General features: G+C 42.1%; 1 protein-coding gene across 5 annotated transcripts in view; it reads right to left on the minus strand.

Moving 5' to 3' along the window:
* Positions 1-22,200, minus strand: part of TNC (tenascin C) — a 73,156-nt gene that overhangs the window by 37,444 nt on the left and 13,512 nt on the right. For all 5 annotated transcript variants that reach the window (XM_075519888.1, XM_075519884.1, XM_075519883.1 and 2 more), the window contains exons 2-10: positions 9,678-10,270; positions 7,405-8,718; positions 5,367-5,630; positions 4,394-4,509; positions 4,142-4,298; positions 3,240-3,509; positions 1,912-2,097; positions 1,103-1,192; positions 123-386 (exon numbers count right to left, since the gene is read on the minus strand). In XM_075519888.1, the coding sequence (XP_075376003.1) occupies positions 123-386; positions 1,103-1,192; positions 1,912-2,097; positions 3,240-3,509; positions 4,142-4,298; positions 4,394-4,509; positions 5,367-5,630; positions 7,405-8,718; positions 9,678-10,140 (3,124 nt within the window). In that variant the 5' untranslated portion in view covers positions 10,141-10,270. The remainder of the gene's footprint in view (positions 1-122; positions 387-1,102; positions 1,193-1,911; positions 2,098-3,239; positions 3,510-4,141; positions 4,299-4,393; positions 4,510-5,366; positions 5,631-7,404; positions 8,719-9,677; positions 10,271-22,200) is intronic.

A 22,200-nucleotide genomic window follows, 5' to 3' on the forward strand; every position in this document is an offset into this window, starting at 1 on the left:
CAGGCAGTTGATGTTTTTAAGCAGTTGCCCAGGCATGGCTTACAAAATCAGGTGAAGTTGTTCTTGGGCTAGTCATTGCCCAATGACCTGGTGTATGGCACTCATCAAAAGCTGTTACTCACCAGTTGAACCCTTGACAGTTGTGGGTTTGCTTTTGTGTCTGCCTTTCTCTGCCACCAGACTAATGGTGTATTCTGTCCCTGCCTCCAACCCTCGCAGGATAAAAGAGGTGCTGTCCACGGGGATCTCCACTTCGGTCTTCCTTCCAGAAGGGTTAACGTAAATGAGGCGATAACGATCAAACTTGGCCACTGGTCTTCTCCAGCGAAGGGATAAAGTGGTTTCAGTAGGGTCACTGACTTCCAAGTCTTTGGGGTTATCAAGATCTACAGGTTAAAAAAAGAAAGTTGAGTTGTCCCTGAACTGCGCTGGGACAGTTTTTTAGGCATCTGTAGACAGGGCAACATCTATACTGGCTGTCTAGCAACAGTCCAGTATCCACCTTTTGGAGCTTTTGAAGCCCCACTGTTTGGAATAGGTAGAGGATGATGAAGTTCTCTTTTACAGACAAACCACACTAGAACAAATTTCCCCCACTTGCACTCACTTCAGCAGGCACTGCATAGAGGAGAGGCAAAATTTAAGCCTTCAGAGAATTTACCTGGGAAAAGGGGGATATTGTGAGAAAAATCCTGGATTTGAAGGGCAGTCAGGACTATTACAACCACTGAGGCTGCGCTCTTTATCAGATTAACCTTTTGGCCATAACTACCATTTCTGCCAGAAACCCTCACAATTAGAGGACGGCCAGAGTAATCAGTGTAAGCGTAATTATCATTAAGGAGCTCACCTAGAGGCAGGTGAACTCCCAGAGCATTAGGAGATCCTCATACAGGAAAAGGAAGCCAGATTCAGAGGTCAAGATCTTTGGGGAAATATTTTTTCCTTCCCGTGAGGGAAAAAGTCCCATTGGTACCAAAATGAAATCAAGAACTTTCTAAAATGACTCTTACAGCATTACTTGGAAAGGAAAGAAACATCAGAGTGACTCCATATGACTCGCTGCTTCCTCCAGAGCACAAAGGAGGATCAAGCTACTCACCAGTGCCAGCATTAATGGTAGCAGGAGCGCTTTCCCTGTCCTGTCTCACTGCTGTCACTCCAATGCCATATTCAGTTCCAGGCCTCAGACCTAAGAAATGAGGAACAGAAGCATGAGTTCCTGTCCATGGAATATGCCTATGGGCATTTGTTTAAATAAGGAAGCCTGAATGTATGCGAGGTAAGATACATCCTTTCCTGTGTACGCAGAGAATCAAGGTTTCAGTTGACCCTCCAGCTGACCATGTACATGCCAAAGGATGAAGATTATGGCTGACTGAGACTGCATTTTGGACACTGTGCAAATGCATAATCAGAGATAGCTTCTACTTTCAAGAGCTTGCAGTATAGGTACTTCTGCCAAAGAAAAGCAGGCAGACGTCCATATGACATGGAGAAAGTACCATTATCTAGCCTTGCAGGCTGGTAAGGCAACTTGCAGGTACACAGAAAAGTTGCAGACTGGCACCAGTAAACACCTAGAACATGCCAAAGTCTTTTGAACTCAGGGGTGTGAAGCCATCTCCACAAAGACATGTAGCTACCTAGAACTCAGGGAACTGACTAGTGGGATTCAGAGATGCACATGAAAGTGAAATGGCTACACACCTTCTGTTGGCTAGTTATCCATCTGCAGGTGTGTAAATATATATCACATGTATTCTAATTTAATTACTTGTACTCAAAATGCGTAACCTCTGCTTGTACCTCTTATGCATAGTGACCAAAAAGACATTTTTTCACTACACTACTGCACTCTAGGGTGACGGCAGTGGCATGACAATAACGACAATCTCTCCATTCCCCTACCTGTGAGTGTAGCTCTGGTTGTTGCTTGGCTGCCCTTTGGCACTGTGATCTCAGCATGGTCTCCGCCAGAGATGGGAGCAAACTTAATTCGATAGTTATCAATATTTGCATGGCTGTTCTTCCACTCCAAAGTAATGCTATTGTCTGTCTGTGACACCCGCTTCAGGTTTCTTGGAGCATCCAAGTCTGTAATCAATCAACCAACCAATAAATAAATATATAAATATGAATCGTTCTCTTATGACAGCAGTCTCTTATGACAGTACTTTTTAGAAGGTGAAATGATCCATAAAGCTGAAATTAGGTTTCCTCTGATGTAATACCACTATGTTCTTAAATATATTAAGCAGATTTCTTTTAGCATGAAGTGGAGAGTTCACTAGCTTTGGGAAAAAATCAGTGGAAGAAATTCAGCTTTTATCTCCTGAGACAAAAATAACATTTTCAACTTTAGTAATTATTTTTTATTACAAAATAGGCCTGTGGAAAAACATATTTGGATGAAAATACTATTTTTCCTTTATAAATACCTCAGCTTTCAAAAGAAAAAAGGCTGCTAAGAAAAAAGAATTGATCATCTCTAGAATTTCTGTTCAGTAACTATCTTGCATTCATGGCTGAAAGGAACTCTAAGTCTCAAAAAAAAAAGGTGAATATTATGTAGAAATTCAATGTTCACTGTTCACACCTGTAGTAGACTCAAATCCTGCTCTGAATGAACAACTACATTTTGGGATGAAAAAGGAGGTAATTTTCTATGTACTGTTTACTCAGCTCCCTTAATACATCAAACCTTGATAACATGCTAAAGGACCCACATTTTCATAAAGCATTCCCAGGATTACTAAGGAGCAAAGTAAATTTATAAAAGCATGACAGAAAACATTTGCAGAAATGATGAAGGAAAAAAGCAAAGTTCTCTGCTAATCTGTTATGCATTTAGACAAACAGAAATAAGGTCTTAGAAGGAATAGGAACCATGGAAGATATTTATAGCCCAGCAGACAGACAAGTAATCCCAAGGAATTTGTTTCCTGAAGTAGAGGTTTAGGGTATGACGAGCAAAAGCTTCTAAGTGACTTAATAACATAATTCCCATTTTCAAAATAAATTGAGATACTTGGGAGGTCTAAATATTTTGTTGAGCCAGTAAGGTTCAGGAAAGGCACAGGAAAACATTCTCCACTTTCATGTACCTCTGTAACAGTGCTAATTCTGTGTTGACGCAGTAATTATCAACTCAAGCAACATGGCACAAACAGCACAGGAAGACTGATGGTGATTGCATTACCTTCCCAGAAGTTTGGATTGGTATCCAAGCCTCTTACCTGTGACAAAGATTTCTTTCATAGGGTCACTTTCCATGTCCCCTCGACGAGAGATGAGTGTCACTTCATACTCTGTGTGCGGCCTCAGGTTTCCAATAGAATATTGGGTTTCATCTTCAGAGAGGTCAATGGTTGTCCTGTCCCCTGGAACATCCTTGGGGCCATAAGTGAGCTCTATACCTTCAATTTCAGCCAAGGGTTTGGACCACGTGATAAGAGCTGTGGTGTCTGTAACATCTTTTGCCTCGATCTGGCTAGGGGCATCAAGCTCTGTTACAAAAAGAGAAAAAGGTGTTTTTTTAAAAGAAATCTTGCCGGTAAAATCATACACATTCTTGTGCTTTTAATTGCTGATTCAGAGCAAAATTAAAATGAGTGGCTTCTACCAACTAAAGCTTATCTTCAATTACTTTCTTCCTTTAGTTTCTATAGTTATAGAAGAAAGTGCCAAATGGAGTCAATTCATCAGAAGCAAATTCATCAAAATTAATTAATGTTAGAAGCTGCCATAGGAAAGACAAGCAGGAATCGTAAGAGGTTCTCCATCTGCACAATAGAAACTCTCCTTTAAATGATTTCTTCATGCAAATATCACCAGGACGAAAGAAATTCTAGTTCCTGTTGATGTACATTTTGAAAAAGAATAAAAGTCCATACTGCTTGCTACCTTCTAGCTAAACATAAATTTTCTTTCCTCTTCAAACAGACAATTTGGAAAGGAATTCATTTCTCCTCATGTATTCTTCATTAGCAGCTCCCCTACTTTCTTCCCTCCCCCCCCCCCCCCCCCCCCAAATTCACAGTATAGAGCTTGTATTTCTCTTTGTTTAAAAACTCCCTAGGCTACACCAAACAGTAGTTGTTTTATTGGTGGCACTACACCAAATACAGGTTCTGCTTACTTGTAGTTATCACTCTGGATAGTCCTGGTCCTCTGGTATTGTTTTTCACTATATGAAGGGAGACATTATACTGTTGCCCTGGTGCCAAACCTGGCTGCATATAAGATGTCTCTGGCCTTTTCAGGCTGCTGGTTATATCTCCATTATCATCCTTTTTCTGTAACACATGGAACAATTGCTTAGTATAAATATAAAAAATCCAGGATCTTTCACTTATATATGGCCTCTACACAAGAAACACTGCTTCCTTACCATATTACGGAAGACCAGCTCCCAGCCATCAAATGAAAAGTTCAGAGGATCCCACTCCACCTGGACGGACGTTTCTCTAACAGATTTGAATTTCAGACCTTCTGGAGCAGGCAGATCTGTGACAGAAAAAAAGTATATCATTACATGAGCAACAAGTTCCCTTAAGTAGGGCACTGAGGGTGGGACATCTTTCCACCACTATAAATATCTGCCATGCAGGTATCTGCACCCGAGATGTTTAAACCCGCTTCACAGTCAGTTATTCTGCCTTTGGAGAAACATTCCTCTGACCTGTTTTAGATGTCACCTTAGAGTAAAATGAATTTTGCCCTAGAAATCTCTATTTTTGCCCTCTTGAAAGAAGCGTAGTGTGGACATTTGAAGTTAGGTGAGATGAATCCTGCCCCAGGTCTCTAAAAATGAGCACAGTGACAGAAGTCAAAGAGTATCCTTTGAGGCTGGGATGTTTAGATATGACTGTGGTGTGCACAATACAAAAAGGAAGATGAACAACAAATGAACAGACAGGCAGATAGAAAGTAAGTTGTGGTAAAACAAACTGAAGATGCAAAACAAATATAATGTCCTTTTCAGTCAAAACAGTTTGAATCCAAGTGATTTCATATCGCTTTTTTTACACACCACTACATTTTAATATTCTTTCAGGAAGCGTTACCAGATTTTAAAAATGTACCTTATTATGAAGAAGCCAAGGGTCTTAATTTACAAAGACCTCATGATATTCATTGGGAGACACTGCAGAGAGCAGAAGAGCTAGTGAACTGTACTTTTAACACAGTCATTGGTATTGGAAAACAATAGAAAATGAAAGTGCAGAAGACTGTCTTCATCCAGAACAGAAGATGAATTGAAAATAGAAAATACAAATGAAATAATACTGTGAAAAAGGGATGCAAATACATACATACTGTGGAATAGACAAAAGAACGAATACAGGGAATATTAAACTCACATGTTGCTACCCTGGCACTGACTGGAATACTCTTCTTGTTTTTAAGGATTGCAAAGACACGGATAAAGTATTCTACACCCGGCTCCAGTTCATGAATAGTGGCAGCTGTGTGGTTTCCTGGCACGGTGAACTGCATATCTAAGCCACCACTGCTGGTAGGGACATAGGTGATGAGGTACTCGTTGACGAGATTCTCATGCTTCCATTCCAGATTTACGGTTTTATCTGTTATGTTTGTCACAGTCAGCTCAGTTGGAGGAGACACTAGGAAGGGAAAAAAAAAACCAAAGCAAACTTCTAAGAAGTTTTCAAGGCTCAGAAAATAATGACTTACCCAGTTTCACATTTTTCCAGGAGCTGTTTATAAGAATTATCCAACAAACAGGGAATGTGGAAGCCTTGTCACACAAAGTAGCCGCTTGAAGAAAGGAATGTTCAGCTGATGAAGACTACAGACGTTTCCAAAAGTCATGGGCCAATTTCTGTTCTCACACTTGCACACAACCTATGGCTGACTGTATTCCAGCTCCTCTCATGGCTACTGCACAAGACTACTATAGCTGCGTCCCTAGGGATTCAGACATTTAATTCATCTGCCAGCAACACATGATTTTATAGCTGGAATTCCTGGGGTTTGGATACACAGAATTGCACAGATTTTCCAAAGTAAAATAAAAATTATTATTTTTGTAAATACTTTCAATAGATTACTCCACATTTGCATGCGCAAGAGCACAAAATGTGGCTTGGGAGTCTTCCAGAAGGAGGAGATGGAAAATGGGAATTTCTTTTCAAGGGTATTCATTATCTTTTATAATATTCCCAACCCCAAAGTACTCTGTGATTACTTTACAAAGATCTTAGTTCCTAAAGAAAACTACCTCCTTTATAGAGTAATGCCTGTCATTATCCAGCTGTCAAATTTTCTATCAATTTCCACAGAGTCAGTGGTACTGGGAAACTAAGCATGTGGCTCTATAGCTAAGTTTCCACTCCAGCTGATTCCATGATTTTACTCTAAGCTTTGTCAGATCTAACATATGCACACACACATATATAGACACATATATAATATATATTAAATCAAGTTTTACTTTAGTTAGAAAAATCTGTTTGGCCAATTGAGAGATAGGCAAGGACCCTGCAATAATCCTGAAAGCTTGCATTGCAATATTTGCAACACCTCGCAATTCCATCGGGACAGTTGTCTCATACAGATCACTTGGATAGGACAACGTTATTTTCTGTGTGTGACCTCCCTCCACTACACCCTCTGCCTCCACCAGGGCTCCAGCTCAGAGATCTACCTCCAAAGAAAAGTCACTGAGCCCTTGGGGTCTGTCAGTGTATATTGTCAGTGCTGTGTGTTTCATTTTTGGCTCCTACAATAGCAATGGGATTGTAAATGCAAACCCCTTTCTTACCCATCCAGCATGAGACTGGGAACCAGCACCTGGCTGTAAGAAAAATTTGATACCCAGGGTCTTTATTCACTGACATTCATTATCTACATTATCCAATTCCTGCAAAGCCTTATTCTTTAGTCAAAATTCAGTCCATATTCTTTTGACTAATCCTGCTGAATACCTAGTAAGATGACTCTGGATACATCTCCCTCTTCTCCATAGCTAGAACTGTTTCTTTCAGATGCACTTTTTTTTAGCATCAGGAGGTACTATGAGAAACTGAAAGGTCATGGTGACAAATCCCAACCAGCGCTAGCTACAGCTTGGGTGACATTGTGGTGGGAGCAAACCTGGAGATAACAAATGGACTGCATCACCATTATCAGCCTGTTGGCTTGCTGACCACAAAAAGTCACCAGCAACTGCTACACTATATAGCCCTGAAAAGTAAGGGAGGCGAAGAGCTTGCTACTGGTGTTGTTACTTCTCTGATTCAGCTGTTTGGACTATGATAAAGAAGAGTGGCAACAGGACCCAGCTATATAGAAAAGGTTCACAGAGCCTTCGAGGCTACTGGATGGACACAGGGAATCACCCAGGGGAAGCAGTTCGAAAGGGACATTGCAACCTACCGTCAGAGCAGTCATCTCCCATGTAACCATCCTCACAGACACATCGTCCATCGATGCAGCGGCCCGCATTGTTGCAGTCGTTGGGGCAGGATCGTTCACGGCAGTCCTCCCCCATGAAGCCCTCATGGCACACGCAGTGCCCATCAATGCAGCGCCCACGCTGGTGGCAGTCGTTGGGGCAGGACAGCTCGCCGCAGTCCTCCCCTGTGAAGCCATTGTCACACTCACAGCGCCCCTCCACACAGCGCCCACGGTTGTTGCAATCGTTGGGGCACCGCAGCTCACCACAGTCCTCCCCTGTGTACCCCTCGTGACACACACACTGCCCGTTGACACAGAGTCCATGGTTGTTGCAATCGTTGGGGCACCGCAGCTCACCACAGTCATCTCCCATGAATCCCTCATGGCACACACACTGCCCGTTGACACAGCGCCCGCGGTTGTTGCAGTCACTGGGGCACCGCAGCTCCCTGCAGTCCTCTCCAATGAATCCTTCGTGGCACACACACTGCCCGTTGACACAGCGCCCGCGGTTGTGACAGTCATTGGGGCACCGCAGCTCCCCACAATCCTCGCCCAGGTACCCCTCATGGCAGATGCAGCGCCCGCCCACGCAACGCCCGCGGTTGTGGCAGTCCTTTGGGCACCTCTTCTCACTGCAGTCATCCCCCACGAAGCCCTCGTAGCAGACGCACAGCCCATTCTCGCAGTGCCCATTGCCATTGCAGTTGTTAGGGCAGGTGAGCTCCCCACAGTCCTCCCCGGTGAAGCCCTCCTCGCAGAAGCAGGTCCCATTGACGCAGCGCCCACGGTCAAAGCAGTCATTGGGGCAGATGAGCTCACTGCAGTCCTCACCAGTGTAGCCCTCATTGCAGACACACTCGTTGTCCACACAGCGCCCACGGTTGTGGCAGTTGCTGGGGCAGAGAGGTTCACTGCAGTCTTCACCGGTGAAGCCCTCGTGGCACACACACTGCCCGCTCACACACCTCCCATGCACAGAGCACCCTTGGGAGCAGAGCTCTTCGCTGCAGTCTGTGCCTGCGTACCCCTCAAAGCACATGCAAACCCCATCCACGCACTTGCCTTGGTCGTTACAGTCAGATGGGCAGGTGGCCTGGCTGCAGTCCTCGCCAGTGAAACCTTCATTGCAGATGCATTTGCCCTGGACGCAAAGGCCCTGGTTGAAGCAGTTGCGTGGGCAGTCTGGTTCAGAGCAGTTGGGGCCTTTCCAGCCAGGCTCGCAGATGCAGCCGCAGATCTCGATGCTGTAATTGCCATGTCCACTGCAATAGGGTGTTGTGTCCAGGCGACCTGTATCAACGATCCAGAAAACCCATTACTCCCCTTGGCTCTGGGATGCGTTAAGCCAGTGTGGCACATATGACCTAAAAGGGGTTTGATTTTCCCAGCTCCCTGAAGGACATAGTTTCCAGAATCTCCAAAGCTCTTGAATGAGAATTCTTCCTTCTTTCTCTAGTGAGATTTAGTTTACCAGGAATGCTTTAATTTGCTCTAATGCCAGGGAAGAGCCCCTGCCAACAACTTGATAAATGAGCATGCTGGATCCCTCTGCCCTTCTCAAAATCCCTCTTCCACTGACTGAGCAGCTTTCCTAACTGCTTCATTAGGGCATGCACCATAAAGCATTATTCACAAGTTCAGTCCAGAACATAAAAAGCCAGGCAGCATGCTGTATCATCAACTGTGAGACGGGCTCCGTGCTCAGAGGGATTGCTCAGATTACTGCTGAGAAGACCTGTGGTTTCTCTCTTGTATGACCAATCTCTTACCTCAGTTTAAAAAACAGCCAGAAGGATACCTGTTTTCCCCTTTTCTAACTATTTGTGCTTGTCTATTGCCTTATGTCCTGCTGTATTTTTATTGGTCTCTATTAAAGAAAATTTGGAAATGAAAACGGTTACATTGGCAGCTTACTCAAGGGGACAAAAGGTGGAGCCAAGAGCTTTGACTGCATGAGTTTTAATCTTAACTCCGACACAGATTGTCACCGTGCCCAAGTGCCGCACATGCTCAATGCCACAGCTACAAAGCGGCCCAGGCAGACTTCGGACCCACAGGTTCATAAAACTGCAAAATTGTGAGTGAGCGTATCCTGCAAGCTGGCCAAATACATTCCTACTTTTGATTATATTTCAAATTTAACAGGTTGACTTTTGCTCATTCTTCAAACAGATTTGAGTATCTACTCTAAACAAGATCTACAGCCAGCACAAGAATTTCCCCAAGAGCAGGTCCCCAGTCTGCCTTACCTTCTACTGCCTGGGAATTAGGACAGCATCCAGCCCCACTGGCACACTGCTCCCGTAGGGAGGATACCAGCCCCTCCAGCTCCTCTAGTCTGCTCAACAGATCCTTAATGTCTGGGGCAGCTGCACAGCCACAAGCCCGGCGAGGGATGTTAATACGGTGAGTGAAGACGATCTGGTTCTCCTCATTCACTGTGTGCTCCTCATAATTCTTGACAGGCTCAATTTCTGCCTTCAGGTCTGCATCACCGCTTGCTGTATCCAGGTCCACAGAGCAAAGGGAGCCAACAGGCAATTTAATGTTGTAGACATGGTTAAAAACCACAGGCTGATTATCCTCTGGCAAGGTCACGTTTAGCCCAGTCTCCCGCTTGTGCCGGATAATTCGCTTGATGAGTCCACCATTGACATGCTGGTACAGCAAAGCTAAGATCACACAGGCCAAAACCTGGGTGGGGAGTCCCATTGCAGCGTTCAGTTCCTTTTCAAAGCTGATGGAGCCTTATATACTTTTGGCCTTTGTAGTCTGGAGCAGAAATTGGAGAGCCAGTCCAAACCAAGTTGGATATCCTTTCCTTTCCTCGTACACTTGTTTCCTAAAAGAAGAAGGAGCCATGTAAGAGATGAACTGCAGCTACACCACCCAACAAAAGGCCTATGACACTAAATGCATGCTGGCATCCTCTAAGAACGTGGCTGGGGTGCTACTCAAATGTACGATCTCACTTCACCCAAGCTGCTGAACTTGTTCTTATATATAATAACAGTGCATTACCTTGCTTTTTATGATCTCAGTGTGCTGGTGAACAAAATGTCACAAGACATGAATCTTGAAGGAAACTACTATTATTTCCAATTTAGAGCAAGTATAGCGGAGTATGGAAGGTTTAATGGTCTCAAGCAGAAGACCAGGGCAAAGAAGCCTGCCGAGTCTCATGTCAACTGAAAACACTACTTTCAGACAGAGGTAGGTAAAATAAATATATGTCCTGTTATGATTCAACTGATGTTAAAAGCCTATATTTCCTTCACACATTAGTCCACTGCTTGAAGGCTACTGAAGGCTAGATCATGTAAGAAACTCGAGACATTGTCAAAAGGCATATCAACACTACTAAGCTCATTGCAGCCCTTTTCCATATGCTTTAAATTATTCCAATTGCTTGGGAATCTGAACTCCGTGGCTTGTAGCCCAATAATAAGTTTCATGGTACTGATGATTTGTCTACAGCATGAAGATAAACAGAACTCTCTGTTTATCTTCATGCAGGTTGCATGAGAACACTGCAGGTTGAAGGTTCTGGTGTCAGTGCTTGTATCATAGCTAGCAATATTTTAGCATAGAAGTAGTGAAACGCAACAGAAGATGAGACTCCAACAAGGGAGACACACTGCAAGGAACAGCAATAGAAACACAGGTGTGTGCACACACACACATAAAGAAGGGAGAAGAAGAGAAGGAAAAGAAATCCTTTGATCATCTAGGTCCTTCAAGAAAAAGAGAAAGCTTTACCTCAATAAAGGTGTAAAAAAGTCTTTTTAGCGATCAATACAGCTTTTCACTAGGCAACATTTCCCACTGTCTGATCTTTCATCAGCTATAATACAAGAGCTCACTTATGGTTACAAGCACCTGGCTGGGCTGTACTAGCTCTTCCTGAAACTCATTCTTTTCAATTAGCTTCAATATTTCCTCTTCCTCCTCAGTCTGTACCAGTTCCTTTCAAATGATATGAGCCAGGGGAGCTGAAAGACATCTATTAACTTCCATGCAGAATCAACCCTTCAGCATGTAGAGTGAGAACCAAAAGCAGCTAATGGACTGACTAAACAAGTGCACCTCATAAATGTCATCTTAGCATTTGTTTTCCTTTCTACTCCCAGAAAAGCTTGGCTAAACGGTTAGGTCAGTGACTGTGCTTTCACTAGTTGTAAGCTAGTGAAATGCCAGTAATGGAGGAAACAGCAATTTATTCTCTAAACACCACGGTTTTGATGATAATTCATTTGTCAGATGGGAGACTAGCTTCTCCCACCCTTCTCCTTCCCCCAAAATGTAGAGATCATTTTTTCCATGCTATCCCAGCTGCTTTTGTAAAAGTATGACAATAATACATCAGACACTTTACTAAAGTTAATTTTTTTGTAGACAATGTTGAGCTCACGAAGAGTGAACTTCACCCCTTTTTATTGGGGAATAAATCAGAAGTAAACAAGCAGCAGTGGAGGCTTTTTTCTTGTCATGGAAAAGCATTCAGCTTTAAGCCATTTCTAACACTTAACCCATTTGTTCAAATATGTCTGCAACCCCTGTCTGCACCAGAAAAGATCACAAGGTAGCTAATAAAGAGTAACAGACACAGACATGGTCCAGGTCTCATTTGTGACTCAGGCCAACCCCTAAATTGGGTTGCCAGTTCATGAAACATGTTCAGGACAGTATTTGAAGTGGGATTTTACTCTCAAGCACTCCCACTTGGGGTTTGCAAATTGCTTTCCATGCAATGAAATTCCATGTGCTATACACTTTTTGCCCTGAGACAAGGTCATATGGCTAAAATTGGTACCTAATCCTCAAGTAGTTATTTAAGGGACAGGCTGCTTGACAGGTGCCTCACCAATGGAAAATGGAACAAACTGGAAGCAGCTCTGCATCTAATTCTCACTGAATTTTAGTGAAAGTCGAGCATCAGTTTCCTTATGGCTTTTGTAAATGCTAACCTACAAGACTATGGGCCTTGCCCAAACCAAGAAAATTGATTGCAGTTTTTCTGCTGACTGATGTGAGTTTACATATCATTTTATAACAGTACAAACTGTGGTTTTTTTAATATGCCTGCAAAATGAAAAACTTGCTTCTGACAAGAGCCACTGTCACTATTACCTTCACTATTGATGAAAGCCACATGAACACCATTACTTTTACTGGATACTCATTGCACTAGAGTCAGCCAAACCTCTCAGCCTACAGATGATACTGGAAGATTTAATGTATCTTGGCTGACTTCCTTTTGAAGTTTATGAAGAAGCATTGTGGTGGTCTAGACGAAGCACTCCCCTATGTCTGATCTGTGATGTCTGTGTTTTGACACCTAGTGTGACGTCTGAGCTAGTTCAGATCAGGTGTTTCTCATCTGATCTGCCAAGGACCCAGCGTGATTAGCTGAGCTCCACTCCTAGATCTGAGAACTACAAAACAAGATACCTTCATACAATTATTTATACATTAGCCATATTTTTGGCTGGAAGAACAAAGATGACATGCTTCTCTCCAACTCCCATTCCTCAAATATATCTAAACAATGGCTCAGACCACAATGGACCACCTAGGAGCAGGCCATTCTAGAGAGAAATAGAAGCCACAGCAACTGTCAGGCTCTGTTTTTCCTTCATTTTTCCCCATCTTCTTCCTTTCAGAACAGTTCATGTAGACTGTATTTTAAACCTGCCTCTTGGAAACATCCTCTGTATACTTTCTTTGCAGACATTAGCTGCTGGATTATTTACAGGCACCTAAAAGTCTTACAGCAAGAGTTTGCAAAAGAAGATGGCCCTTCTCATTGTGAGTTTGGCCTTGCTGCAATGCATATAGAAGGAGCTGGGTGATGTCTGTAGCATATGTCTCAGATATGTTGAGAGGCTTGTATGACCAAGAATGTGTCCATTTTTTACAAGCAGTTTGTCTAATACGGAATATTACTCATCCTAATGAACTGTGCCCCTCATGTCTTCCTGCCGTCCTGACTACAACACAATTGCTTCAAAAACCTTGGCAATGATTATGTGGTTGGTCTGCAAAATATTCTGCTTGTCATGCAGAACAATAAAGTCTAGAGCTCGTGTTCTCCCAGTCTGATAACTGGCATCTTCCCACAGCCATCACACTTATTGGGCTAGAGTTATCTTTTACTTCTCTCCTGTTCCCTTAGGCACAACCACAATATAAATAATAACAAGAGGTGCTGTGGCCTCTCACATGGGTCTTAAATTTCCTTGATCAGGAGTGACTTCCTACAGGACTGAATTTTGCAGTCATGTCACTTAATGAGTTGCGTGCTGGTACCAGACAAAAAATAGATACAAGAGTATATCTCAGAGTCACCTAAAGCCTGCTGCGCACATCGTTGCTTCCAAGAACACTTAGGTAGCCTACCTATCTGAGTACAGCTTGTGCAGGTACAGGCTGAGCAATGAAACCTTGGGTCACTAGCACTGGATACAGCAGCTGTCATCGTAAGAGCAAGATTTTTTTTTTTTTAATTTTTAAATTTTTTTTTTTAAATTGTGCAAGATTTTTAGAGCACATAAACTTAACGAGTGATATATCAGAAATTGTTGGTCTAGGTGCCTGGGACAGAGAGGTCAGTCTCTCTCTGATAAATGTGCTGTCTGTATCAATGTGACATGGGAAGAGGGCGTTTGGCAATGGCTCAGCCACCGGGGCAGTAGTGGTGTTGAAAGTTTGGAATCTCTGCAAGGAGACTTGGGTTCAAGTTCAAGTCAGAAGAGTATGAAGATAATACACATCTTTTCATCCTAGCCACAGGCTAAACTTGCTGTCTCCTCTCTACTCCTCAGTCTTAGCTAGTTCCGAGTATGTTACTATTCACTTTAGAGTTTCTTTGGCCTATTAAAAAAAATAGAGACTATGAATTGAGAAGCTAATCATGGCATCTACGCAGTACCAGCTGATGCAGAAAGAAATTCAGGAAAAAAAATTTTCCTTGTCTTGTAAAAACACTAACTGTAAAAGTTAGATGTTATCCAAAGAGAAAAAAAAGACCATTCTTAGAAAAACACTCCTTAAAAATGTGATCACTAGCTAGTAATACTCTTAATAATATGTGGTGGAAGTAAGATGGACTGTCAATAGCACAAAGGAAAGGAATAATTTTCATTTCCACTGCAGACCTTTCATCTGAGGATCTGAAAGCACATCATAGTCTGGCTGTCGAAAGCTGAAAAAATGTTAGGGTTATTTTCTTAGACATCCCCTCCCCGCCCCCCTCCTGCCATCAGAACTTTTTCGGGACCTTTCCATTTAATTAGAAATTTGTTTTTTAATAGGAAATTTTCAATCAATCTTGAAAAAACCCCAGGAATCCTGATTCCTGGGGAATACTAAGCAAAGGTAATGTATGAATATTTTCCTTCCCCAAAGACATATTTGCTGGAAACCAGCAGGTGTGAGAAACCAAATTAATGTTTGCATAGTTTAAAGTTCTAATGTACCACTCCAGCCTCTCTTGCAAATTCAGGAGTGGCAGAGTTGTGAGATGATTTGTGGGTATGTGGAGCGATAAATATGCAAATGAGAACCCTGTGCGATTTTAATCAAAACAGATTACAGCAATGAAGAAATGGAGGTGTTAAGAAGTATCTCAGCTGTCCTTCTTAAAGGAGGCAGAAGGCTTATTAGATTTGCTCAGACACCCTCTACATGTCATGACTTGGAAATTAGACTTAAAGAAGGCAGGGGAAAAAAAGGAGAGAAAAAAGGCAACAATTCCTCTCTAAACAGATACTTCCAACATTGCAGCAGGAGGGGATCAAATATTGTCAGCATATACTGGCTTCAAGCACATCTTGTAAAAATCTGCATAAAATTCTGACAGAGAGGAAGACACAGTTAGAGAAGAGCCATAGCCCTCTAGAGAAAACATTAAAATGTGCATTATGAGGTTTGTCAATTGCTAACCCCAAAATAGTTTTCTGTGATCTGTTAACTGAAGAAACTTCATGTTTCAAGAATTTCCACCAAGGCGTGATCTGGCCAGCTGTTCCCTCAAGACTGGGGTATCCAGCAGTGCAAGTGTGTAGGCACTGGCATCATGATATCATGGTGCTCTTCTCTTTATCTATTGCCATACTAACAAAAGAGCCACGTTAGGAATTTGATCTGACCTGGAACACTCCCTCTTTGCAGACACGGGGAATTTATGCATTTTCTACAAGGAATACAAGCAGTGCTATTACAGAGGATTAATAAATTGAAACTGTCTGCCAGAGTGCATTTTTACAAGGCAAGTCTTCAAAAGATGCAACCTTTTAAAGAAAAAGTGCTCATGTAGCTTTGCCAAGAGCATGTGACTCTTGAGGCTGCAGGCATCTTCTCAAACACAGATGGATTAAGTCTGAAGTAAATTGAAATGTTCTCAAAGAAAGAGACTGGGGGAAGGGCTGCAAGTTTTGATACGGCAGACCAAAAGACGAACAGTTCTGACTTCATCATCTTTCACTGCTGTTTCCATACATTCATAATTACAGAAAATAATTTTCTTTCCATTCCCAATTCCAAGAGGGCAAAGGAATCAGCAGGGGTACTCAGTGTAGGTCAAACTACATTAAATCACAGTGGAGAGCAGAAATTCATAACAGTCCTAAACCATCAGTACTGAATCTTTCCAGCAGAAATGATCAAAGCCAAATTGTTGCTTTTTTTCCTTCTTCTTCTTTATTTACATTGTATTCATTCTAAAGAGAAGAATTTTAAGGAAGCCAAATCTAGAGTAATTCAGAAAATCATTTGTGTTCCCAAGGCTTACAGAGAAGGTAATGTTGCAATTGTTTCAACATCAGTTAGACACCACAGATATAAATAGGTCCTTTAGGATGTGAAGCTCCAAAGGGAAATAGTCGTAATTTAGAAATTTCCTTCAAAGTCTTAAATCAACTGCATGAAGAGAGGAAAAGAGATCATAACTATCAAAGAAGAAAGAAAGAAGCTGATTCCCTCATTCTCAAAAGTTCTAACAGATAAAATGCAGTGTGATAAGCTGTAGTCCATCCAGTTTCCAAGTTGCAATGTGAAGACTTACCTCTAATCTATATTCAGACAACTTCACATCTACCTCCATGGCCAGTTCATGAAGAAAAAACATCCTGCATATACTCTACAGTTTTCTATATAGGAAATCCCACATCTGGAAAACCCGCAAACAACTATGGATCCGGACTCAGTGACCCTCCCCACCCCATTTATAAATAGCAAAATGGAAAGGCACTGATTTGAAAGCCTTTGCCACCCACCCTGCTCCAGATTTGCAGGCTGAACCTATTCCTGGAAGTTAAAAGGAAAGAAAAATATTAACCAAAAAGATCTTGCTGTCTGTGGACGTTCAAAAGCAGTGAAAAAGAACGAGAAAGCACCCTCTGCAAGAACTGCATGGAGAAAGAGGCAGAGAGGAAACAACTGGGAAGGGTTTTAAAACATGTTTGTTTAATTAGAGAAGTATGAAGCCTAAAGATAGAAGGTGGTATAGGTACTAAAATCCACTTTCTGTCACAGAAGTGATTCAGTGATGTCCATAGCCCCACAACAAGGGCCCCATGGCATCCATGTGTGCTGTAGGTGTGGCAGAAAGCCTTTTCTCCAAAAGATTTTGTAATTATAGTGGACAAAGTGTCATTCCTCCATTTCACATATGGAAAACTGAGACACAGGGAGGCCGGCACTGAGACACCTGAGCTCCTAGAAGCCTCTGCATTTAGGCTTAAGCATTTTACCCACTGCAAGACTGACAAAGCTGATCCAGTTTTGCTGAGTCCCATTCACAGTAGTTCAAACACAAGCACCTCCCAGAGGGCATTCATAACACCTTACAGCACCAGACCCCAATACCGTACTTTCCTTTTCATGAATCTGCCTTTATGACTTAAGCCCTTTTTATTTAAGGGCAAACTGGCAGTTCATGTTTGATGTGGGCAAGCAGCCACAACTCAGAGCTCTGGATACACCCTAAAGCCACCTGTGTTTCATCTAGCGCTGGCACCGCACATTTAAGAGCAGTCCCCTTCATGGGACTGAGAACACTTACAAATATGGGCACTTTGAATGCAGAGATGGGAATTGATTTTCACAGTTAATTCATGATTGATTTCTTAGTTCTCATAGATTAGAGTTTTCATGTGCAGAATGCATCCATCATACTTTCTGAGGGCCTTGCCCATGCCACTAGAATTACTAATAAAAACAAAAAAATTTTAGATTACCATAAATGAACCCTACAGTAGATCCTGGTGATCAGGAGAATTGCAAACAGATTTATACCTCAAACTGCTTCAAAGAACAGCAATTAAAACAAATACACAGATACTTTTTTCCCCCATCCAGCCCTTGAGGTCCTGCATTAAACATCACTCAGTTAAGAATGAACTCTTCACTCCAGTTAATTTTTCATCTTTGGCTTCGGCTCTTAGATGACATTTCTACTTTGGGGAAGCTGTATAGTTTCTGGTTCACAGATCCTACTGTACGTCATCTATAAATAAAACCATTTGGATTCATTTTAGCTTCTGCCCGTTCTACCTTGGCTGAAAACAGCATATAGACAGGGCTTTGCCAAGACTGTTTTGGAAGGAATCTTAATTAATTGCTTTGTGTACAATTTAGAATTTAGCAAAGGCTCATATTTCAAAGCCATCAGCATGACAGTGCCACAAAAGGGGAAGGAAAAATAACCCACTGAAGCCAACATCCATAAAAATGTGAAAGAGCTATAGTAAATTCTGAATGATAAGCATAAAAGGAGCCCCATGAGAGACTAAACCTTCTGTCGTACAGTGACTATTTTGAGTTAAATTAGCATGATTATTCCATTATAAACTACTTTGTTTCAAACGTTTTGTACTCTTAGCCATGGAAAATCTCTCTAGGTCTATCCTTGTTGAGGTTCTCAGAGACAGAACAGACCTTTCCAAACTAAACAAGGAGTTTGGCTGTTTTTCAAAGCAGAGCAAAAGTTCAGAGACCAGAGGTGGTCTTCTCTATCAGTAACACCTTTGATCAATAACGTATTAAATATAATGAGCAAATCACATGAATTAAATGAAAAATTAAGTCAGCTGGCAGAGATACAGTTGGGAGAAAATGACTGCTGAAAACATGCAATAATTAAACAGAAGTGGAAAACAGATTATGGGATGAGGTGCCTGCAATAACAGGATATTGAACTGAACAACCAAGAGGTGCCTTCCAGTTTCATAGTGCTAAAGAGTTTTTTCATTTATGTTTCTTAGGCATTACCTGGCTAATGATGAGAAAAGCAAAGAAATTCTGCCTGAACATACTACTGCTGCTATTGCTATTCCATCAAGAACAAAGGAGCAAGAACTCAGAGGAGAGCCAGGTGTGTGGAAATGGCACTGTGCTGGGATGTGTGAGATGGGAGGAAATTCCTAATTTCTGGCATGAGTTTAGCCAACTCAATTATCATCCTGATTTCTAATAAGTCTATGGCAGATTTGCAGCCCAAACAAAGTGCAAGTAGCTAAACTAAATTACTTAATTCTTTTTGGGTTTCCAATTGTTCCTCTAGAGAGATTCTTCAGTTTACCCTCTATGAAAAGACTTTCCCTGCTCTCAGTTTTTCTGCCTAAGTTCTATGTTCTTCATGCCAGAGGTTGTCTCTTAATGCATTTATATACTACCTGTATTAGAGGAAGCCCCAAGTGTGTTAAAAAATAGTAGCCAAGTGGCTACAGTTCTTAATAAGGTCTAATCACAGTCACCTTCTAAGTAGGCCACAGATAGACAGTAGACAAGATTGACAGTGAAAAGGGCAGATGGGATGCCTTCAGAAATTATACAATCTGGGCAGAGCAGAGCTGGTCTGAAACAACTACCATGTTGTTTAGGGCTGCTGGTTATAAGATACTCTTGTTAAGGCCATGCCTATGCAATTACTTACAGAATAAACTCAGTGCTTCCTTTGGAGCCATTCCAGAGGCCAGACACCATTGGAAGAAATTAAATAATGAACCTGTGTTTAACATATTAAAAGAAGATGAGTCTTATAGAAATGCTTTGTATTACTCCAAAGAGATTTCCGTTCCAAGTGTGTTGGGGTGGTGGGCAGTGATGGCCCCTTACTGCAGTTTGCACAGCCAGCAGTGCAGGGCAGCCAACAATGTGGCAGAACCTGCACACCTTCTGCTCTGCTTACCGCCCAGGCAACTCCTGCAGGATGCGCGAGGGGCCACTACCCCTGAAAGTTGCCTCCTGCAGATAACTTCAAAGTTGTACATTCTGGCCGTCATGCTAAAAAGCAGCTTGCTGTCCCTTAAAGAAATGAAAAGACACAGCACGTATTGTAACATGACGCTCTCATAAATGGCTTGAACCCTCACTTAATCAAAACGATCATGAACATCAACTGGAAAACCTCAAGAACAAGGTTTTGCAACATCTGTTGTCCCGCCAACAGGTACCACAAGTGTTATGCAGAGCTCACATTTACGTGATCAGACCCTAAGGAAATGGCATCTGCTGAATCCTAGAATATCCCAGCTTCTCTTGGGTTGTGTCAGAGTCTTATGGCTATTTAAACACAGTTGTTTATATGAGAAGCATCCAGTGGGGCATTACGTAATAGTTATATATAGCCAACCAGACTCAGGAAGAGACCCATACTAAAGACAGGAATCAAAAGCTCTTAATAACTCATTTTCAGTGCCACCAGAATTAATAAAATTATCAGAGTTCAAAATGAATGAAGATAATTGCTGAGTAACTTAGATGCATAATGCAGAATTAATCAGACCATGCTCATAACTTGGTGTTTAATCTCTCATGTAATATACTGTTAAATGTGCATAATTAGAAACAAATAAATGATACATCTCAGTCTGAGTTGCAGATGTGTTGCCTTCCAGCATGCTCATAGGCTCCTGACTATAGATAACGTGGCTTATACCAAATATGCCTCCAGCTTGTGACTTGGCAGGATCTTGCCTTTTTAGTTAATTTTACTTCAACAACTGCTGAAGCTTTTCCTTGGAGACCCTAAGGTCTCTGCTGTTATACCTTGTCCAGCAAAAGCATGCCAGGATGGGAGGCTATGCTACTCTCCATGTCCTCCTCTTCATTCACAGGGGCAATACAAGCAAAGTCTTTACACCCAAACTAAGATTTCAAAGCACCTAGCTAGAAATCTACATACTCCCTGAGAAGCGCCTATAAAAAGGATATGCTAAGGATATCAATGCTGTCCAGTATTAGGTGCTAGAAACCTTGAGAGTATCAAGGCAATACAATGGTGTCACTTCTTATATATTAGGGAGGTATGCACGCCACCTTCTGGCAAAGGGCTGGTTTTGGGAGCGCTGTGTGTGACCCCAGAAGCGTTCCCAGAATCAGCTCCTGGCTGCCAAGGCTCTGAGCACCCAGCAAAACCAAGAGAGACAATGGGAGCTGTGAGCAAAAACCAGACTCGCTCCACAACTGCAAACCTGTGCCAGAGCTCACTGGTTCCAGGAGGGCAATGGCCCAAATGCACGGTCCAGCCGGCAGCTTTTGAGTTCACGGCCAGCTATTTGTGACCAGGAAGATCTGCCTCTTGTGCTGAATTTCCATACATGTTTAATCCCAGTGACTGAGGAAGACATTGGCAAAGCATATGCCCTGCAGAATGGAGGCGAATAAAGCACTTCGCTGCAAATGGAGCCTAACATTTATTTTGGGTGTGCTATGGAGTCTGAATTCATGTGATAGAGTAATCCTGTCGATGAGGTCATGTGTTCCTCTGAAGGGGCTTCTTTGTACCCTGGGTTAGTTAGCAACGCTTTTTCTGTTATCAAGCATCTGATTAAACTCACAAAAGAAGGGTCTTTAAAATACAGTCTCGGGCAGAACTGAGAAGTGAATAAATAAATTGGTTTTTTTTTTTTCTTTTCATTTTATCCAACAGGAAAGAGAGACAGGAATAAGATGGGAAAGGGGCACAAGAAAGGTAGTCATTGTTCTCAGATGACAGAACAAAAGTCTTAATCTATTTTCAAATTTTCTACAGAGCCCAACCCTATGGCAGATACTAGTTACACACATCCATGTGGCAAATTTCACCTTGAAGGGTCACAGTGCACTATCCAAATAGCACAAGCTTCCCAGAAGCCATCCTATGCCTCTCACTGCTGGACTGACACAGCACCTACCTTCTGCAGTAGTGAAATCCTTTACCAAAACACTGGGCTTTTCTTCCATTATGGGGGAGGTAAACTAAAATATGGTCCCAATTTTTATTTGACTTGAAGAAAGACTTAGCCATTTGGATGAGAATATTTTTTGTCCTGCAGCTCAGACAACTATTGTAATGCTTTGTAGTACCCCTTACCATGTGGCAGGAACACCAGCTCAGCTCCAACAGCAGGGAGTGAGTTTTAACTAAATCATTACTAATTTCCCTGGCAGGACACACACCCAAGGTCAGCTTAGCTTGTGAAGTCTAAGAGCAAAGCTCGAGTTGTTTTGCAGTGATTTATCTGTAAGCACTCAAAGATGCTTATAAATTGTAAGATACCTGCTGTTAAATACCTGTACTTATTAGAATTACATTATTTCAGATTAGTTATTTGGTGGCATCAGTGATCTCCTATATTAGAAAAAAAAATTAACTCAGTTCCTCTCATTCTGGATAATTTCATTCAGTATTTCCCTGTCCTCTCCATTGGATGTCTGAGCAACCAAACCGGTGTATAAAGGTTGGCTCTATAAAAAGAGCACTATAAAAGAACTGTGACCAAGTGATGA

The sequence above is a fragment of the Mycteria americana genome, chromosome 17 (genome assembly GCF_035582795.1).
Source record: "Mycteria americana isolate JAX WOST 10 ecotype Jacksonville Zoo and Gardens chromosome 17, USCA_MyAme_1.0, whole genome shotgun sequence".
In the NCBI taxonomy this organism is placed as follows: Eukaryota; Metazoa; Chordata; class Aves; order Ciconiiformes; family Ciconiidae; genus Mycteria; species Mycteria americana.